This window comes from Myotis lucifugus, unplaced genomic scaffold (genome assembly GCF_000147115.1).
Source record: "Myotis lucifugus unplaced genomic scaffold, Myoluc2.0 scaffold_99, whole genome shotgun sequence".
In the NCBI taxonomy this organism is placed as follows: Eukaryota; Metazoa; Chordata; class Mammalia; order Chiroptera; family Vespertilionidae; genus Myotis; species Myotis lucifugus.
The window spans coordinates 1,029,735-1,049,745 of NW_005871147.1; the positions used below are offsets into that span (position 1 = coordinate 1,029,735).

General features: G+C 43.9%; 1 protein-coding gene across 1 annotated transcript in view; it reads right to left on the minus strand.

Annotated features, from left to right (window-relative positions):
• EFCAB3 (EF-hand calcium binding domain 3) overlaps positions 1-16,509 on the minus strand; it is a 21,655-nt gene extending 5,146 nt beyond the window's left edge. Inside the window, exons 1-7 of the mRNA XM_023756845.1 lie at positions 16,427-16,509; positions 8,769-8,845; positions 6,768-6,911; positions 5,403-5,474; positions 4,209-4,329; positions 868-1,061; positions 331-515 (exon numbers count right to left, since the gene is read on the minus strand). Coding sequence (XP_023612613.1) covers positions 331-515; positions 868-1,061; positions 4,209-4,329; positions 5,403-5,474; positions 6,768-6,911; positions 8,769-8,845; positions 16,427-16,500 — 867 coding nt within the window. The 5' untranslated portion in view covers positions 16,501-16,509. The remainder of the gene's footprint in view (positions 1-330; positions 516-867; positions 1,062-4,208; positions 4,330-5,402; positions 5,475-6,767; positions 6,912-8,768; positions 8,846-16,426) is intronic.
• Between the last annotated feature and the right edge of the window lie 3,502 nt (positions 16,510-20,011).

The window sequence follows — 20,011 nt, forward strand, 5'->3', positions numbered from 1 at the left end:
TAAAAATGACAAAAAAAAATATCTGTCATTAAAAAGCATGTTACTAGTTCTGTTAAATTAGAACTTAAAAACACAAGTATTTAGCCTGGCTGGCATGGCTCAGTGGTTGTGCATCGACCTATGAACCAGGGGGTCACGGTTTGATTTTGGTCAGGGCACACGCCAAGGTGAGCTGGATCCCCAGTGTGAGGTGTGCAGGAGGCAGCCAATCAATAATTCTCTCTTATCATTGATGTTTCTATCTCTCTCCCCCTCTCCCGTCCTCTCTGAAGTCAATAAAAGACAACGCAAGTATTTAAATTAAATGATGTGACAAGATCTAAATCTCACCTGTGTTTTCCAATCTCTTTTATGGAAAAAGTAGTTATCAAAGAAACTCAGAGGCTCCTTTCTCCTAAGCATTTCTAATTTATGCATGTCTTTGAATGGCTTTCCCATTACCAGCCCATCCACATTAGGAAACAACGGAAAGATGGGTATTTTTGAATATGGGTTATCTGAAGGAGGATTGCATCCTAAAAAGATAAAAAATGTTATCACACACACAAAAAATGTTATCACAGATAATATAAGAAATTCACATGAAAGACATACATGTGGCATCTATTTTGCTTTGTCTACCCTTCTCTGTGCCATGACCCATTTTCTTTACTCCTGTGACCTCCACCCCTCCACTTCCTGAAGACTCTCAGCTTCATCCAGGTATCTGAGCACTCAGGTAATATATACATTTTTGCTTTCAAATGGTATCTGGGTAGATAGGCTGTGGTCCTGCTCTTACAGCACTTGGCCTCTTGTATTTATTTCTGACCATTAATATATAAATAAATCCTTTACAATAGAGGGAAAAAAATAAATGGTTCTTACTCCTGAGCTCCTCAAGATATTTGAATAAATCCTTTTCTTTCATTACTGCAATCCGAGTAGCATTAGCAAAGGCAGCTGTGCTTGAGGTCAGAGGTGTGCACATGTCTGCCTTAAATCTCCTTTTTCCATAATCTGTAGGGGAGGGATTCCACAATATTCCTGCAGTGGTTTCTTGGAATTTTCTTTGAAAATAGCTAAAATAAATAAAGGAAGAAAGAAAATAATCCAGAAATAAATTTAAAAATGCTACAGTTCTATTGAAAAAGTGCCTGTTAGACAAATGGGGGTGGGGGAGGGGGAGAGTCAAATTGCAAGTTATATATACTGAATAAATTTATTTTAAATTTAATTTGTATAGTCATTCACTATTACTTACTGAATGCCTGTTTCTGTGACATTTATAGAATATCTACTGAATACTGCCACAGGCCATTTGACTACTTTATTTATTTACTAGAGGTCCAGTGGACGAATTCGTGCATGGGTGGGGTCCAGCCAGCCCAGCTCCAATTGGTGCAGATTGGGGCTGGGCCTGTTGGGAGGAAGAGATGGTGGGAGATTGGCCGGCTGGCCTGCCCTGATCAGGCCGATCATGGCCAGGCTGGCTGGGGGGAGGGGTCACAGGCGATTGGCTGGCAGGCCCCGCTCCTGATTGGTGTGGGGGGCAATCGGGGGCGGAGCTGGCTGGGGGCAGGGGCTGCAGGCCAATCAGTGTGGTAGAGGCCCACTGAGGGAGGGCCGGGTGGGAGGAGGGTCCACAGGAGGTTGGCCAGCAGGCTCCCGCCCCTATTGGGATAGGGGGGTGATCAGGGGTGGGGCCAGCTTGAGGGAGGGGCTGTGAGCCGATCGGGGTGGTGGGGGCCAATTGGGGGTGGGGTGACTGGTGGGAAGGATCACAGGAGGTTGCCTGGTCAGCCCCACATCCAGGTTGGGCGAGTTCACTGGGCGCAATGGGTGTCATAATGACAGGTCATTTCAGTCATTACAGTGTTCCAGTCACTGGCTATTCTAGAGGCCCGGTGCACAAAAATTTGTGCACTTAGAAGGGTCCCTCAGCCCGGCCTGTGCCCTCTTGCAGTCTGGGACCCCTCAGGGGATGACCACTTGCTGGCTTAGGCCCACTCCCTGGACCTAAGCTGCAATCGGACATCCTTAGCGCTGCTGAGGAGACGAGAGAGGCTCCCACCACCACCACCGCTGTACTGGCAGCCATCAGCCTGGCTTGTGGCTGAGCAGAGCTCTCCCTGTGGGAGCACACTGACCACCAAGGGGCAGCTCCTGCATTGAGCATCTGCCCCCTGGTGGTCAGTGTGTATCATAGTGACCAGTGATTCCCAGTCGTTCTGCTGTTAGGGTCAGTTTGCATATTACCCTTTTATTATATAGGATAGAGGCCTGGTGCATGGGTGGGGGGCCGGCTTGTTTGCCCTGAAGGGTGTCCCGGGTCAGGTACCGCTGGGGTGCCTGGCCAGCCTTGGTGAGGGGCTGAGGGCTGTTTTCAGGCTGGCCACACCCCCTTCAGGGAGGGGGGTCCTGCTGGGGTGCCTGGCCAGCCTGGGTGAGTGGCTGATGGCTGTTTGCAGGCTGGCCACAGTCCCTTCAGGGTGGGGGTCCCCGCTGGTGTGCCTGGCCAGCCAGGGTGAGGGGCTGATGGCTGTTTGCAGGCTGGCCACAGCCCCTTCAGGGTGGGGTCCCCGCTGGGGTGCCTGACCAGCCTGGGTGAGGGGCTGAGGACCGTTTGCAGGCTGGCCAAGCCCCCAGCAGGGACCCTCACCCCGTGAGGGTGGGGCCATCCTGGGTGAGGGGCTGATGGCTGTTTGCAGGCTGGCCATAGCCCCCAGCCACCCAAGCTCCCAGTGGAGGCTGGCTGGAAGCAGGTATCTGGGATTTATTTGTCTTCTATAATTGAAACTTTGTTGCCTTTTATGGAGGCCACAGCCGGCAGGAAGCTTGGCTTCCTCCATCGCCAGGGTAACCAAGCCTCTGGCTTGCTCCAGCTCCGTGGCTGCTGTCTGCCATCTTGGTTGGGTGAATTTGCATATAGTTGCTCTGATTGGCTAGAGGGCGTGGCTTGGGCAAAGCAAAGGTACAGTCAATTAGCATCTTTATCTTTTATTAGTGTAGATACATATATTTTTTAATATATTTTTTATTGATTTCAGAGAGGAAGGGAGAAGGAGAGAGAGAAATAGAAACATCAATGATGAGAGAGAATCACTGATTGGCTGTCTCCTGCACACCCCACACTGGGGACTGAGCCCACAACCCAGGCATGTGCCCTTGACCAGAATTGAACCTGGGACCCTTCAGTCTGCAAGCTGGTGCTCTATCCACTGAGCCAAACTGGCTAGGACCCATTTGACTATTTTTTTAAAAACATATTTTATTGATTTTTTACAGAGAGGAAGGGAGAGGGATAGAGAGCCAGAAACACCAAGAGAGAGAAACATCGATCAGCTGCCTCCTGCACAGCCCCCAATGGGATGTGCCCGCAACCAAGGTACATGCCCTTGACCGGAACTGAACCCAGGACCCTTCAGTCCGCAGGCCGACACTCTAGCCACTGAGCCAAACTGATTAGGGCCCATTTGACTATTTTATATATGTAGTTTCTGGGCTCTGGCTTCCTTTCTCTTTCTCAAGACCAACCAGGTAGTTCTTGGCTGGGTAGCTCAGTTGGTTAGAGCGTCATCCTGATATGCCAAGGTTGTGGGTTGGATCTCATCAGGGCACATATAAGAAGCAACCAGTGAGTGCATAAATAGGTGGAACAACAAATCAATGTTTCTCTCTTTCTCTCTCCTCTCCTCCCTGCTCCCAGGAAAAAGACTCATTTGGGTGTGAGAATGCTTCCTCATCTTCCACTCATTTTGTATCTGGCTCTGCTCCACTCCAAAGGCTACTTTGGCAAGTCTGAACTTGCTGTGCCTTCTCTCACACTCAAAGGACCTCTTGAAAGCCCCTAGTAGTTCTAGCATGAATGGGAGTGTTTGTATTTAAACTAGACTTTTAAGCCCACCCCAAATCATCCTTGGAAAAGTCTTATTTTCCTGGGATTCCCTAGCTTAAGGTAGGAAAGGCTGAACTTTCTTAGCTGTCTTAGGTCCTTAAGTGGGGACTGGAGATGGTCTGAGGGCAGCCTTGCAATTTCAGAGCTGGGCAGTAAGTACTGTGGGGATAAAGTGATGATGTCTCATGTTGTGGCACATGACCATCTGCCCACACATCTCCTTTGTTTTGGAGCAGACCCCGTGAAGTAGAATGTTAGTGAGAGGAGACTGCCTTGTTAATATCCTCATAGGTGCTTCTGAGAAGGTCCTTTTTGCCCCTTTGTCACTTACCTTACTAATTCTATTATAGCCTTTCTGGGTAAGGCTGAAATCTCTACAAGCTTTGATAGAATTTCAAACAACAGGATCCCTGGGTTGCCAGCAAAATCTAAACACTTGTCTTTTTCTGGAACTATGAAGGGGAAAAAAAGATTCAAAATGCTTTCTGAAAAAAAAATCATCTATCAAAGAAGTACTAAAATGACAGTATTTTTATTGTATTTACAAAATTAATACCAAATCAAAGACTTGAGAATTTTAGAAAAACTTTCAACATCTGTTCTATTATAGAAAGGTAATTTTTATTATTGAACAGACAAAATAATCATGGAATTGAAAAAAGACTTTTAGTTCAATGGCCGCTAAGTAAATATAGTAATGCATTTAACACAAACATGAATTATATGTTAAGGACAATTGTCCTGTTCTAGGTAAAGGAGTGGTTGGTAAATATAGCTCTGGCTTGCAGGCAAATCCTTGTTACTATAACGGTACTTGAAGCAATAAGTTCTGTTTGCGCTAAGGACAGTGCATAGCCATGAATGGGTATATTTTCAAAACAATATACAGTATCTGGAATTTGGAATGTATTTATCCTAGAAAGCATGATATGAATAGGATTAGATTTTCCAAGGCACCTGTTAAACTCATAAACAAACCATCAGAGGACTAATAAAAATATTTACTTTCATATTATTTATAACCTTATGTGAAAACATGCTCTCTAACCTGTAGCAGACTCTCCACAGCCCTTGCACTGAGGGCAGAGGCTTCCTCAGGGTGAGGAGGATATTTTGGGGGAACAGTAAATTATGTACACCCAAATTTGCATGAGACAGAGCATTTTTCTTTTTTCTATATTTTTTTCTTTTATAAAAGGAGTGCCTCTCAAAGTAGCACATGTACTCAGTAAAGAATTAAAATTCTATAAAAGATGTAATTTTCTACACCACTGCCTGAGTGCTCTCATTATAGATCAAAAACTAGTATATCCTGGAGAAGGACTTGCTACAGTTAAGTTAAACCTAAAACTGTATCAATTTGCTCAGCAAATACAGTTTGGGAGAAGCAGTACAAAAGTAAGTCACATTCCCGAGTACACATTCTTGATTTGTCTCCTCACTGGAGGCTGAAATGAATAATATTTACTATGCAGTGAATTGCAACTACTCCATCTGCTATATATTCTGTAGTATCTCTACTTACCCACAGCTCTAAGGAAGCGGTCCTTATCTGTTAGCACCTTCATAAAGTCTGAGAAATTCACTTTCCCATCTCCTGCAACAGAAATCTAAGTCTCAGAACAAGGATATAAGATGTATTTTAATTATCAAATTATATTTTAAATATAAAAATTAAAACATCATGGGCCATCTAATAGTTAAAATCAGAGCATTTTAGGGTTGGAGATGTGCTCAGGTCTTCTTGAAGTGGTCTTAGACACTAGTCACCCACAGCACATCGAAGCAATGGTGGGGTGTAAACATCAAACCAGGGGCTCCTAACCACTACAGTCCTATCCATTCACTCCTTTAATAGAGACTTGCCATTTTGCAAGGAACCCACCCCTGCTTTCCACTCCATACCTCTAATATTTCTATTATTATAACATCCCAAAGTTGTACATTGTTTCCTCTAAAATTAAGTGCAATTAGAGTCGTGTGAGTGTGTTTCAATGAAAGAATAGAAAGATTGGGCAGTTAGTGGAAACAAGTGAAGCTTTAACTAACTGGTGACATCGACTCACATGGGGAACTGATGCAAATTGAACAGGGCACTGGCAGCTGGGTGGGGAGAGGTGTGAGAAAATAATATTCTGATTATATTTCCCACACAACATATCAGTTTGGGCTACTAATCAGTAGGTCAATATATGCAAAGAAAACATTATCTACATGCTATAAAAATATCAACAAACAGCCCTAACCAGTTTGGCTCAGTGGATAGAGTGTCGGCCTGCGGACTCTAGGGTCCCAAGTTCGATTCCGGTCAAGAGCATGTACCTTGGTTGCGGGCACATCCCTGGTAGGGGGTGTGCAAGAGGCAGCTGATCGATGTTTCTCTCTCATCGATGTTTCTGACTATCCCTCTCCCTTCCTCTCTGTAGAAAATCAATAAAATGTATTTTTAAAAAATATCAACAAACATTCTGCGGCATTTGAAATTCAATATAGGTGGGTTGTAATGATGGAAGGAAGATTTGTCGTAATTATGATTCATACAGAAACAAAGGGCTTGGATTTCCCTGACAACATGGCATTGTGAAATTGTCAATGCCTTTGCATCTGTTATTTTAAGGCACCCTCCAAAATGTAATGATGACAGGTAATCTGAATTCAATACTGAAATATGGCAACCACTTTTATTTTCCACACAGGATTTTTCAAAGAAGCATTACATTGATTTCATAACTTGTACACATACCTCACTGATATCCTTAAAGAGAACCCCATACATATATACTTTTGGCAAATAAGTGAGGTTCATTTCTCATGTTCATAAGGTCCCTGAGAGAAAAATATATATTTAAGGAAAGCTTTTATGAGAAAAATAAGAAGTTTAAGTACTCACCGTCAATGTCAGCATATTTTAATTCATTATAGAGATCATGCTTGGTTAGATGCATTCCCACCTTAGCTAAAGTGCACATCATTCCATGAAAATCAATACAGCCGGTTTTATCCTTGGTAAAGAAGTTGTAGGCATCTTGGAAGGCTGGGGAAGTGGAATTAAGTTAGGACAGTTATTCAAGAATACATACATATTTTAATGGAACTAGGACAGACAATACAGTTGATTGGAGATCATGTTCTGAAAATATATTGAGAGAACTATGAGTACTTAATAGACATTCCTTAAGAAGGATAGTGTCCTTGCATGAGTTTTGAACTGGAATCAACTAGTTGGTGGAAAACCAAACATGTAGGCAAAATGACCTTTGAAAGATGTCCACACCCTAATTATTGGAATCTGTGAACTTATTACATTGCATGACAAAAGGGATTTTGCAGATGTAATTAAAATAGAGGATCTTGGATTATCAGAGTAAGGGCTTGACCCACTGTTGCTGGTTTGAAGATGCGGGAGGGCAATGTGATGTGGAATGCAGAAGGGACTGAGAAAGGCTCTTGATTGACAGCCAGCAAGGAAATGGGGACTTCAGCCCCACAACTGTACAAACTGAATTCTGCCAAAAACCTGAATAAGCTCAGAAGCAGATTCTCCTCCAGAGCCTCCAGATAACAGGCCAGGCTGACCAACACCTTCATTTCAGTGTTAAGGCCTGGAGAAGAGGAACCAGGCAGCTCACCTGACTTCAAACCTAGAGAAATCTGAGGTCTGTATGTGTTGTATAGACACAAAGTTTTTTTCAAAGAAATACTCAATGCGTTAATTAACTGGAGCCAAAATTAGAATGTAGTTTCTAAAATTAGCAAATGAAGAAATAAACCCAGAAGAAAGTATATCCCAAATGGCACCAAAATAAAACATTTCATATCACATTCAAGTGTTAGCATCTTCATGTACAAGAGTGATTAATTCTATAGAGATAATGATACCTGCCTTATAATTGTGTCTAAAGTTTACATCATTCTCCCTTAACGAAAGGAAGGCTTCTCTAGGGCTGGAACCATCTCTGACTTGTTTCTATTTTTCATAGTATTTTGAGCATGTTAGTACGCATTCAGGCATTACTGCAGTTTCATCAACAATTATTTATTGCATACCTTCTATGTGCCAGGGGCTGCTCTAGGTGCCGAGGAAACATTTGTGCACTAAACAAAAAAAGATCTCTGCTCTTTCATAAATATGTAAATTAGATAATATGCTAGAAGGTAATCTATCTAGAACTACATAGATAATATGTAGTAAGTGCTATAGAAAAATGGAAAAGTAATGTAAGGTCAGGGGACTGGGAGTACCAGGGATTGAGGGATAGGTTGCTTGTATTAAATAGGTGAGAGGGAGTGGATATCTGAGAGAAGAAAGAGCTAGAGCAAAGGCCCTAAGGTGGATGGGCCCGGCATGTTCCAGGAGCAGCAAGGAGTGTGAGTGTGGCTGGAGCAGAGTAAGTAAGAGGAGAGGAGGAGCAGGAGAGGTCAGAGAGGTAATGTGCATGTAGGCATGGTTATGTTTTAAAATTTATTTTAAATTTTACATCATATTGGTTTTAATTTGAAAAAATCTTAATTGACTTTAGAGAAGAAGGGAGGGAAAGAGATAGAAACATCAATGATGAGAATCATTGATCAGCTGCCTCCTGCACGCCCCCTATTGGGGATCTAGCCCACAACCTAGGCATGTGCCCTGACTGGGAATCGAACTGTGATCTCCTGGTTCATAGGTTGATGCTGCAACCAACTGAGCCACCTGGCTGGAGTGGAAGATATTTACTTGAAAGTAATCCCCCTTCCTTCCCACAAATTAGATATTGAATTAAATTTTCTCTCTCTCAAATAGCAGAGTACAGTAGACAACCCTTGAAATCCCTAATCTCTCAGAGAAAAAACTTAGCAGATATATTAAGGGGCTTTTGTTTATGTTTTCATTTGGGGGAATGATTCTCTTTACCTTGAATTTGTGAAGCACTCAACTTCCTTTCTTTGTGCCCTAATTGGCATGGGAAAGATCCTGGTAAAACTTTATCCCTGAGAAAAGATGTGAAAAGATTGAATACTTATTTGAAACGAGCAAATATTAGTTCCATTCATCAGTTTTTGCTGACTGGAATGATTGTAAGCATCACAATATATCTAGAGTCATACCATCTAAGGAACCTGTTAGTCACTTGCCAGAAGCTACAGGGTGGACAGTGAGAAAATGTTGACCACTGAGGTCCAACTCCCTCTGTTCTTTACTTGCCCATCACCCTTACACCCTTAAAAATATCTGATTTTTTTCATTTTACAAAAGAGGAAACTGAGGCTCAAAGAGAATAAGTGGAAGACCTGGGACTCCGACAAGTTTTATCTGACTCCAAAGCTCAAGAATCCAAGCCTTGCCGAAACCGGTTTGGCTCAGTGGATAGAGCGTCGGCCTGCGGACTGAAAGGTCCCAGGTTCGATTCTGGTCAAGGGCATGTACCTGGGTTGCGGGCACATCCCCAGTAGGAGATGTGCAGGAGGCAGCTGATCGATGTTTCTCTCTCATCGATGTTTCTAACTCTCTATCTCTCTCCCTTCCTCTCTGTAAAAAATCAATAAAAATATATATATATATATATAAAAGAATCCAAGCCTTATACTATTTAAGCTGTTTCAAATTTTTAACTAGTTTAAGTAATCTTATGGTGAATATCCTTATAGCAAAAGTTTGTATCCATGATTACTTTATGACTTTAATTGCCAAATTATATTTTTTACCAGCATATGAGAAATTAGAGGTAGATCAGTCTCTCTCTCTCTCTCCATATATATATATTTAAGGCCTGGTGCATGAAATTTGTGCATGGGGGGGGGGGTCCCTCAGCCCTGCCTGCACCCGCTTGCAATCCGGGACCCCTCAGGGGATGTCCAACTGCCGGATGTCCCTGTGGGATTGGGCCTAAACTGGCAGTCGGACATCTCTCTCCTAATCCAGGACTATTGACTCCTAACCACTCCTCTGCCTGCCTGCCTGATTGCCCCTAACCACCCACCTGCCTGCCTGATCACCCCTAACTGCTCACCTGCCTGCTGATCACCTGCCTGCCTGATCACCCCTAACTATCTCTGCCTCAGCCACAGCGGCTTCGTCCGGAAGGACGTCTGGAAAGTCTTTCGGCTATCCGGTCTAATTAGCATCTTATGCTTTTATTATTATAGATAGATATTTTGTGTAAATTTGCAGTACTTATTAGCGTAGGGACATAAAGATATATTATGAAAAAATGGGTTTGCTTATAATATGGTAATTTCCAAAGTAAACTTATAATAATTACTAGAGGCCTGGTGCACAAAAATTTGTGCACTGGGGGGGGGGGGGGGAGGCCCTCAGCCCGACCTGTGCCCTCTCACAGTCTGGGACCCCTTGGGGGATGACCACCTGCTGGCTTAGGCCTGCTCTCCCCTGGGGATTGGGCCTAAGCTGACAATCAGACATCCCTCTGGCAGCCCGGGAGCCCTCGGGGGATGTCCACTTGCCAGCTGGGAGCAGGCCTAAGTTGCAGTCTGACATCCTTAGTGCTGCTGAGGAGGTAGGAGAGGCTCCCACCACCACCGCTGTACTGGCAGCCATCAGCCTGGCTTGTGGCTGAGCAGAGCTCCCCCTGTGGGAGCGCACTGACCACCAGGGGGCAGCTCCTGCATTGAGCGTCTGCCCCCTGGTGGTCAGTGTGTGTCATAGTGACCAGTCATTCCCAGTCATGTGCTGTTAGAGTCAATTTGCATATTACCCTTTTATTATATAGGATAGAGGCCTGGTGCATGGGTGGGGGCCGGCTGGTTTGCCCGGATCAGGGTGGGGGTCCTGCTGGGGTGCCTGGCCAGACTGGGTGAGGGGCTGATGGCTATTTGCAGGCTGGTCAAGCCCTCCCCCCCTCCCCCCCGCAGTGGGGACCCTCACCCCATGGAGGTTTGGCTAGCCTGAGTGAGGGGCTGATGACTGTTTTCACACTGGCCACACCCCATTCAGGGTGGGGGGGTCCCCACTGGGGTGCCTGGCTAGTCTGGGTGAGGGGCTGAGGGCCGTTTTCAGGCTGGCCAATCCCCCCAGGAACGGAAGCTCCCAGCCTCTCCTTTTCTTCTTTTTTTTAATTCTGGGGTTGATTTACCTTCTATAATTGAAACTTTGTTGCCTTCAGTGGAGCTCAGAGCCCCGCGGCAGGCAGGAAGCTTGGCTTCCTGCTTGCTCCAGCTCTGCCGGCTGAAAGCAGGTATCTGGGGTTTATTTATTTTCTATAATTGAAACTTTGTTGCCTTCAGTGGAGCTCAGAGCCGGCCAGGAAGCTTGGCTTCCTCCATCACTGGAGCAACCAAGCCTCCTGCTCGCTCTAGCTCTGTGGCTGCTGGCTGCCATCTTGGTTGGTTAATTTGCATATAGTCGCTCTGATTGGCTGGTGGGTGTGGCTTAAGGTGTAGCAAAGGTACAGTCAATTTGCATGTTTGTCTTTTATTAGATTAGATTATAATTTTATAAATTAACTTTATTTAAAATATATTTAGTGCCCTAACCGGTTTGGCTCAGTGGATAGAGCGTTAGCCTGCAGACTCAAGGGTCTTAGGTTCGATTCTGGCCAAGAGCATGTACCTTGGTTGCGGGCACATACCCAGTAGGGAGTGTGCAGGAGGCAGCTGATCGATGTTTCTCTCTCATCGATGTTTCTAACTCTCTATCCCTCTCCCTTCCTCTCTAAAAATAAAAAAAAATATATTTAAAAAAAACTATATGAAAAAAATACATTTAGTTTTGATATGAGTAGAACTAAAAGTTTTTAAAATATGGAATGTCTTAGTTTTTTTTTTTTTATAAGAAGCAGTTTTAAAAAATGACACTAGGAGAAATACCAAACATGGTAGTTGAATTTTAAAAGTTATGGTTTATGAATTTACTATCCTTCATGTATCTAGTAGATTCAACTTATTTTCAAATAGAGACTTAAAGAAGAAGGAGGCAATAGGGTCTCATAATGTACCATTCTCAACTTTTTTGACATGGAATTTTATCTAATTAACCTTATTTTTTCAGCTTTTACTAACATTGATTTCTTCTGCTAGTATTTTCTTTTTATTTCCTACCTGAACTTCTGAAAACTCAAGTTTGCCTTTATTTGGATAGGTTATTTTATATTTATTGTATATCTAAAGATAATTTTTTGGCATTATATAAAAGATGCAGTTGTTGCAGAAATACAAAGTTCTCAAAAAGCAAGAAAGAGCCTGGCCGGTGTGACTTAGTGGTTGAGCATCAACCCATGCACCAAGAAGTCACCCTTCAATTCCTGGTCAGGGTACATACCCAGGTTGCAGGCTCAATCCCCATTAGGGGACTTGCAGGAGGCAGCCAATTGATGTTTCTCTCTCATCGATGTTTCTATCTCTCCCTCTCCTTTCCTCTCTCTCTAAAATGAATAAAAATATATTTTTTAAAAGAAAGAAGCAAGAGGAAAATAAAAGGCCAGGCAGTATAAAGTGTTGTTTGTTTGTTTGTTTTTAGCTAAATTAAAAAAAGGATAGTCTTGGCAGAATTTCAAGCCTTATCTTGGATCAAACATGGGAAATAGTGTTATTATTTTACTAGTAGCCCGGTGCACGAAATTCGTGCACTGGGGTAGGAGGGTGGAAAGGGGCCCTTCAGTCTGGCCTTCACCCTCTCCAATCTGAGACCCCTCAGGGAATGTCCAACTACCTGTTTGTGCCCACACTTTTAACAGATAGCAGCTCCATTGTTGTTTCTTTCTTATGCTTAAAACCATTGGAATTAGTAGGTATTCAAAGTGTGTATACATTTTGGGGGGACACCCTTTATATCTCTAGTCAGCGGTGAAATAAACCAACAGCAGATTTGGAACCCCCAGACAGGGAACCTTGCTCACTCCCCACGTCTCCCCACTTCACTTTCCACCTTCGTGGGCAGCAGGAGAATCAACGTTTTCTCTCATTAATTCGGAAAAGCATGTCCTGTCACCCGTTGCCCGGCAGGGGTGTGCTAGGCCCCAAGCAAGCAAGACTCAGTCAGGGCAGCCTTCACTCATGGGTGCTGGCACCCAAAGTGCACATTCCTCCTCTACAGTTGCCCCGACTATCCCACTGTTTCACTGAGAGGACGGAATTCCTCTCTGCCTCTGGGTTCTTGATCTTGAACGCTGACTGAAGGCACCTCAGAGAGGGCTGCCCGCACCCACCAGGTGTGTCTGTCTGCACCTGCTCCTGCCTCAGCACCTGCATTAACCCCTCAGAGGTGATCTCGTAGCTGCACTGGCCTCCGTGGGAACAGGGCATCACCACTAGGCCCTCTCAATGTCATCTCATAGGCGCCCACCCTCAGCACCCAGAATACCCAGACACTCTCCAAAGGATGTGATCACATCAGAGGGGATGTGTGCACATCCTGTGGGGGTGTTAGGCATGCCGGGTTGATGGAGTGCGGTGGAGAGGTGGGGGGAACTTGTGCACGCCTTGGTTTGCAACTGTTGCAGGCGTGGGAGGGTGACAGTGTGCTGGGGGATGTTCGCACGCCAGGGAGGTATGTGCACACCAAAGGCCTCTGGCTTTGCAGATCCGCAAACCCCCGTGGTGCAGCCAGGAGGACATCAATCTGGCCCGCCACGGTGGCTGTCCCTGCGATCCTGCACCTTCTGGGCCAGGAGGCGGATCTTGCGCAGTCACTCCTGGGCGCTGATGACTGCCTCCCCACTGTGAAGGGTCACGGATCCGAGTTCCGGGACCGTGCACAGCCTCAAGTGCTGCCCCCCGCCCGGCAGGGTCACAGATCTGTGTCTTGGTCCCATGGACAGCCTCAAGCACTGCCCCCCGCCCGGCAGGGTCACAGATCCAGGTCCTGGGACCGCGGACAGCCTCAAGCACTGCCGCCCTGCTCGCGAGAACATGGATCCAGGTCCCAGACCTCGGACAGCCTCAAGCACTGCCCCCCGCCTAGCAGGGTCACAGATCCGGGTCCTGGGACAGCGGACAGCCTCAAGCACTGCCGCCCCGCCCGCGAGGACATGGATCCAGGTCCCAGACTGCGGACAGCCTCAAGCATTGCCCCCGCCTGGCAGGGTCACAGATCCGGGTCCTGGACTGCGGACAGCCTCCCGTGCTGCCCCTCTGCCCACCAGGTCACGGATCTGGGTCCCGGGACCACGGACAGCCTCAAGCACTGCCCCCCGCCTGGCAGGGTCACAGATCCGAGTCCTGGACTGCAGACAGCCTCCCGCGGTGCCCCCCGCCCGGCAGGGTCACAGATCCAGGTCCCGGACTGCAGACAGCCTCCCGCGGTGCCCCCGTCCGGCAGGGTCACAGATCTGGGTCCCGGACTGCAGACACCCTCCCGGACAGCCTCAAGCACTACCGGCCTGGCAGGGTCACAGATCCATGTCCTGGGACCGCGGACAGCCTCAAGCACTGCCGCCCTGCTCGTGAGGACGTGGATCCAGGTCCCAGACCGTGGACAGCCTCAAGCACTGCCCCCCGCCCGGCAGGGTCACAGATCCGGGTCCCAGACCGCAGACAGCCTTGCCTGCTGCTGCCTGCCTTCAGTATGCAAATTAGCCGCCATCTTGTTGCTTCAGGGTGGGGGTCCCCACTGGGGTGCCTGGCCAGTCTGGTTGAGGGGCTGAGGGGTGTTTTCAGGATGGCGGGCGACTGAAGCTCCAAACCTCTCCTTATTTTCTTTTTATTCTGGCATTTATTTACCTTCTATGGCTGTCACTGGAGCTGAGAGCCGGCTTTCTCTCTGAGGCTCAGCTCCAGCTCTTAGACCTTGGCTGCTGAAAGCAGGTTTCTGGCCTTTGTTTACCTTCTGTATTTGAAACAATGTTGCGGTCCTGCTGGCTGAAGCCTGGCTGACTGAAAGCAGATTTCTGGGGTTTTGTTTAGCTTCTATATTTGTATCAATGTTTCAAACTGCAAGCTGAGAGGCCGGCAAGGCAGGCGGGGAACCTGGCTTCCTCTGTCACTGGAGGAAGCAAGCCTCATGTTCCGCTTCAAGCTGCTGGCCGCCATCTTGGCTGGCAGTTAATTTGCATATCGCCCTGATTAGCCAATGGGAAGGGTAGCGGAGGTACGGCTAATTACCATGTTTCTCTATTATTAGATAGGATAATGTTTTAAAGATTTGGAAAATCTTAGATTTGGAGCAAACCCCGTCTAGCCTCACATCTCATGTAGGAATTCAATCTACATGTATTATCTAGACTTTGCTTGATTACTTTCAGTGATAAGGAAGTCACTTTTTCAATGCAGGATGAGATGAAGGGATTGGGCTACTACAAGGTTGTCTTACCCATATCCCTCTGGAAAAGTAGTATCTTCCTCTAGCAATGGCAGGGTCAAGGATACTAGGTCCTAGCCTGTTTGGCTCAATGGATAGAGCATTAGCCTGAGGACTGAAGGGTCCTGGGTTTGAGTCCAGTCCAGGGCATATACCTTGGTTGCAGGCTCAATACCCAGCCCTGGCTGGGGTGGGTGTGGGAAGCAACCAACTGATGTGTTTCTCATGTCGATGTTTCTCTCTCTCTGTCTTTCCCCTTCCCTTCCACTCTCTGAAAATAAATGGGGGGAAAAGCATAATAGGAGAAATACTCTCAAAGTGTCAAAGAAAATGGATAATTGTGAGAGAGGAAAGAGGCTTTTCTTATGATTTGATAATGAACAGATCAGGCTTTCACTTTCAGTTATTAGTGGCTACTGTTTATTGGAATTTGTTATCATCAGACTAAGACAAAGCTAATGTTAAGTGTCACAGGCAAACCTTCCTTCCTAATTTTAGTACAAGCTTAGGTCAACCCTAATTTGGCAGATTTCATTTTCTTTTCCTTTTTGATGTTGTCCTGCCCAGCCACCTGCTTGAGACAGCCCATAGCACTGCTCTTCCCACAGGCCTGCTGCCTCCTGCCCCCTACACTGCTATCTTAAACTAGATTTCATTTTACTGGCCATATTTGAGCTACAGACTTTTTCTTTACACTCTGACTTGCTTAGGAGCTTAGGTCTTCTTTTTGATCCTCTAAATGTATTATCTTTTAAAATGACACTCAAAACGTCTTAATGTATAACTGATAACTTCTTAAGCCCTCTAGGGTATTCTGTCCCCTCACACAAAAATAGCCTCTCATTTGGGAGAACAGGAAGGAGAACTCTGTCTCTAATCAAAAAGGATATGTATACTTTTCATAAAAATCTATCTTCAATTCACATTTGTTTCATAACTCAGTTTATCCCAGAATAGATTTGTTGTTGTTAATCCTCACCTGAGGATGTTTTTCCATTGATTTCTAGAGAGAGTGAGAGGGAAGAGAGAGACAGAGAGAGAAACATCGATGTGAGAGAGACACATCAACTAGTTGCCTCCCACAAGGTATCAAGCCTGCAACCGAGGTTTGTGCCTTGATCAAAATTGAACCCAGGACACTTCAGTCTGCAGGCCAATCCTCTATCCACTCAACTAAACTGGCCAGGGCTCACAGAATAGATATTTTGAAGAGCATTCTAATTTGTTTCATCATAGCCTTTATGGATATTTAATATATTCATCACCTTAGTAACTCCTTACCTTAATATACTTATCACCTTAATATGTTCATTACTTACCTCTTGCCATGGGCGCTGGGTATTTTTGTTAGAGGATCCAGCTTAAATTTTCGCTTAATGTCATAAACTGCCATTTGGCCAGTAACTCTGTCTGGAATTCAGAAGGTACAATTAAGGCTCACAGATTAATTTCTCTATAGTACAACTTTCTTTTGCAACGTTCTCAGCTCAAGACCTGAAATTTGAAGTCCAGGGCCTCAAGGCATGGTAAGATGTATAAATTAAAGTTAGAGGTTTGTGCAAAGTTGGAAAGCCATGTGGAAGGTCCCCTTGGAATATGTAGAAAAAATTATTTCAGGACAAAATTTATTTTTGAAATCAATGGGACATTTCATGTTATAACTGACAGAGAATAAAATGTTATAGCACTTCCAAAATACTTACCTGTTTATATCTTGGATACCTATGTAGTAGTAAGTAGATTTTTCCAGGGCTTCCTTCTGTGAGATTCCTCTGAAATCCATGTGATTTATTATGAACCCATAGATCTTAAAAGTAGAACAGGAGTGGGATACAGTGCTGTTTTGCTACCCAAACCATCCTGAATGGACTCAACCACTCTTGCCTCCCTAGTCCTTCTTTTCCACTCTGCATAGTTAGAGAGTAGGGGCCTATGAACCAGAAGCTGGGATGGTAGGGCTTCCCACTTTTATTGTTGGTTGTATCTCTGCAATGATCTTTTCAAAATGTAGAGTGTATTAGGTGGTTCATTGAGAAGAAAACTGGGTTACTGACTTAGGAATATTAGACGATTATATACTATTAAACTGTGAAGAAAAAGTCTCTGGTTAGAGTTCGATCAATTTTCCAGGTCTTCATCTCAGAACCTAGAAAGCAGTTGTTCCTAAACAACTCAATGACATGTGCTGAAAATCTGGAAACCTACCACAGAGCTGGCACTCCGGAGAGGATCACAATTTAGGCACTTGAAAGGTGCTGTGAAGTCATTCTCATGGCTCAAAATTATCATTCCTTTAAAAAACTATTTTCAACATCTCATAGAGATTATACATTTTTTTTAAAAAAAGGACTCTGTAGATTCCCACAAAATTCATATATTTATCTATTTTTAGACCATGCTACTTACCACTTCTGGGCTTCAACCAGATCAAGAATCCCATAAAGGGTTTGTTCCATCATACAACTGTGACCTCATTCACTTCTTAGGTACAGGCACAGGGTGAGAATGACCCACAAGCTCCTTCTAGCTTTAGAGCAACTGTGTTTTCAATGTGGTTCATTCAGCAGCCTTGAGGTATGTGTGGGTATAAATTACAGAATCAGAATGTTGACAACATTGGGACTTCAGGGAAGGTGAATTAAAAAACAATACTGTATTAATATATTTTCACATTAAACATTAGTGAATTGAAAATTGTTCAAGTAAAAATTTTACCCAACACCTTATTTGAATGGTGATTAAGAACAATTTCATTGATTGTTTAAGCCTAGGAAGAGGGACCAAAAAATCAAACTCTTATTGGTTTGTAGTCTATAGTATTATTGGAAAGAGAACTTTAAAAAGAGCAATTAAAGAAAGGATTATGATTGTTTTAATCAGAAACTTTAATATTCAATATCTAATATGTCTCGCGGTATTGTAAATCCCCAGCACTGGAATTAGGTGTGTGTTTTGTTTTTTATAGTAACCACCCTGATACCTCAGTGTGGTTGGATTTGCATTTCCCTAATGATTAGTGACGTTGAGTATCTTTTCATATGATTGTTAGCTATTTGTATATCTCCTGTGGAAAATGTCTATTCATGTCTTTTGCTCACTTTTTAATAGGTTTTTATTATTGTTGTTGAGTTATAGTTCTTTATATATTCTGGATATTAACCTGTAATCAAAGATTTGTGATTTGTAAATATTTTCTTCCATTCTATAGGTTGCCTTTTTGTTCTGTTGTCTATGTTATTTGATGCACAGTCTTAAATTTTTATGTAGTCCAAGTTACCTATTTTTACTTTTATTGCCTGTGCTGTTGGTATCATATCTAAGAAATCATTGCCAAATCCAATGTCATAAAGCTTTTCTCCTATATTTTCTTTGAAGACTTTTATAGTTTTAGGTCTTATGTGTAGGGAGAAGTAAAATTTTATATGTAGCATGTAACTCTGAGGGAGAAATAGTCTAGTGTGAAAGAAAAGCAAAAGCATGTAGAGTAAGCATAGATCAGGAGACAAGGAACAGTTCAGCCACATTAGAGGATGGGATTACATGAAGATAGTGGGAGCAAAAAAGATTAAGTATATTGGTTTGGGGTTGGTTATTAGTTCAGAGATGACAAATTTCATCCCCACACAAGTTTAATTTGGCTTATACATCTTTTAAAAAGCTTTTGAATTTCATAAATGAACACATGCCTAAATTAACTCTATGACTTCTCATGAAAAAATCCAAAGATTAGAAAATATAGGGCCCACATTCCTGCTTGGCAATAATTGGCAGGAAAAGCAACTTCACCCCTTTAAACGGAACGTAAGATTTCCTGATTGCCACAATCCCTGTCATTTTTTTCTAGTCTCTTATACCAAGCATGTCACTCATTTAACTTGGTTTTTGTGTCGTTTTTTCTAGTCTTATACTACCATAAGCATGCTACTCGTTTAACTTGGTTTTTGTAGACACGTGTACATCTTGATTGTTGAGCTAAGGGAATGTTGACTTTATTAGTATTGAGGAATCCTGAAGATATCTGAGTAGAGATGTTGCATGAATATATCTGTTTTTTATGGGAATTAATTCAACCACATCAAAGAATTGCCTAGGCTCATTGCCTAGGAAGTGAGTTAGATGGGGCAGACTATCTGGTATTAGGCTTCTCCTTATGTAGTATTTTTTATGTTATTTTATTTTTTTCACATTTTTTTTCACTTGAGGAGTAGGATATTTTTTCCATTGATTTTTAGAGAGAGTGGGAAGGAGGGAAGGGAAAGGGAGAGAGAGAGAGGAAAGAAACATCGATGTGAGAGACACACTGATTGGTTGGCTCCCTCATGTGCCCTGACCGGGGACAGGGATGGAACCTGCAACCCAGGTACATATGTACCCTTGACTGGGAATTGAACCCACGCCCTCCAGTGCTCAGGGCTGATGCTCTCTAACCACTTAGGAACATCATCCAGGGCTGTAGTACTTTTCATTAAAAAAGAAAAAGGAGTTCTATGGGAAAAGGTTATTTCTCAATGTTGTTTATAATTTGTGAACTCTGAAAATCCAATATCTTAGGTAATGTCTAGTTCATCCTTGCAGTTAAAGATATATAAGCCTTAATGAGAAGAGAATCTCACCAGTTGTAATTACATTTGCCAAGTATTCCATTGTGTAGATGTACCACAGTTTTTTATCCACTCAGCTGCTGATGGGCACTGAGGCTGTTTCCAAATCTTAGCTATTGTAAATTGTGCTGCTATGAACACAGGAGTACATATATTCTTTCTGATGAATGTTTCGGGTTTCTTAGGATATATTCCTAGAAGTAGGGTCACTGGGTCAAATGGGAGTTCCATTTTTAATTTTTTGAGGAAAGGCCATACTCTTTTCCACAGTGACTGCACCAGTCTACATTCCTACCAGCAGCA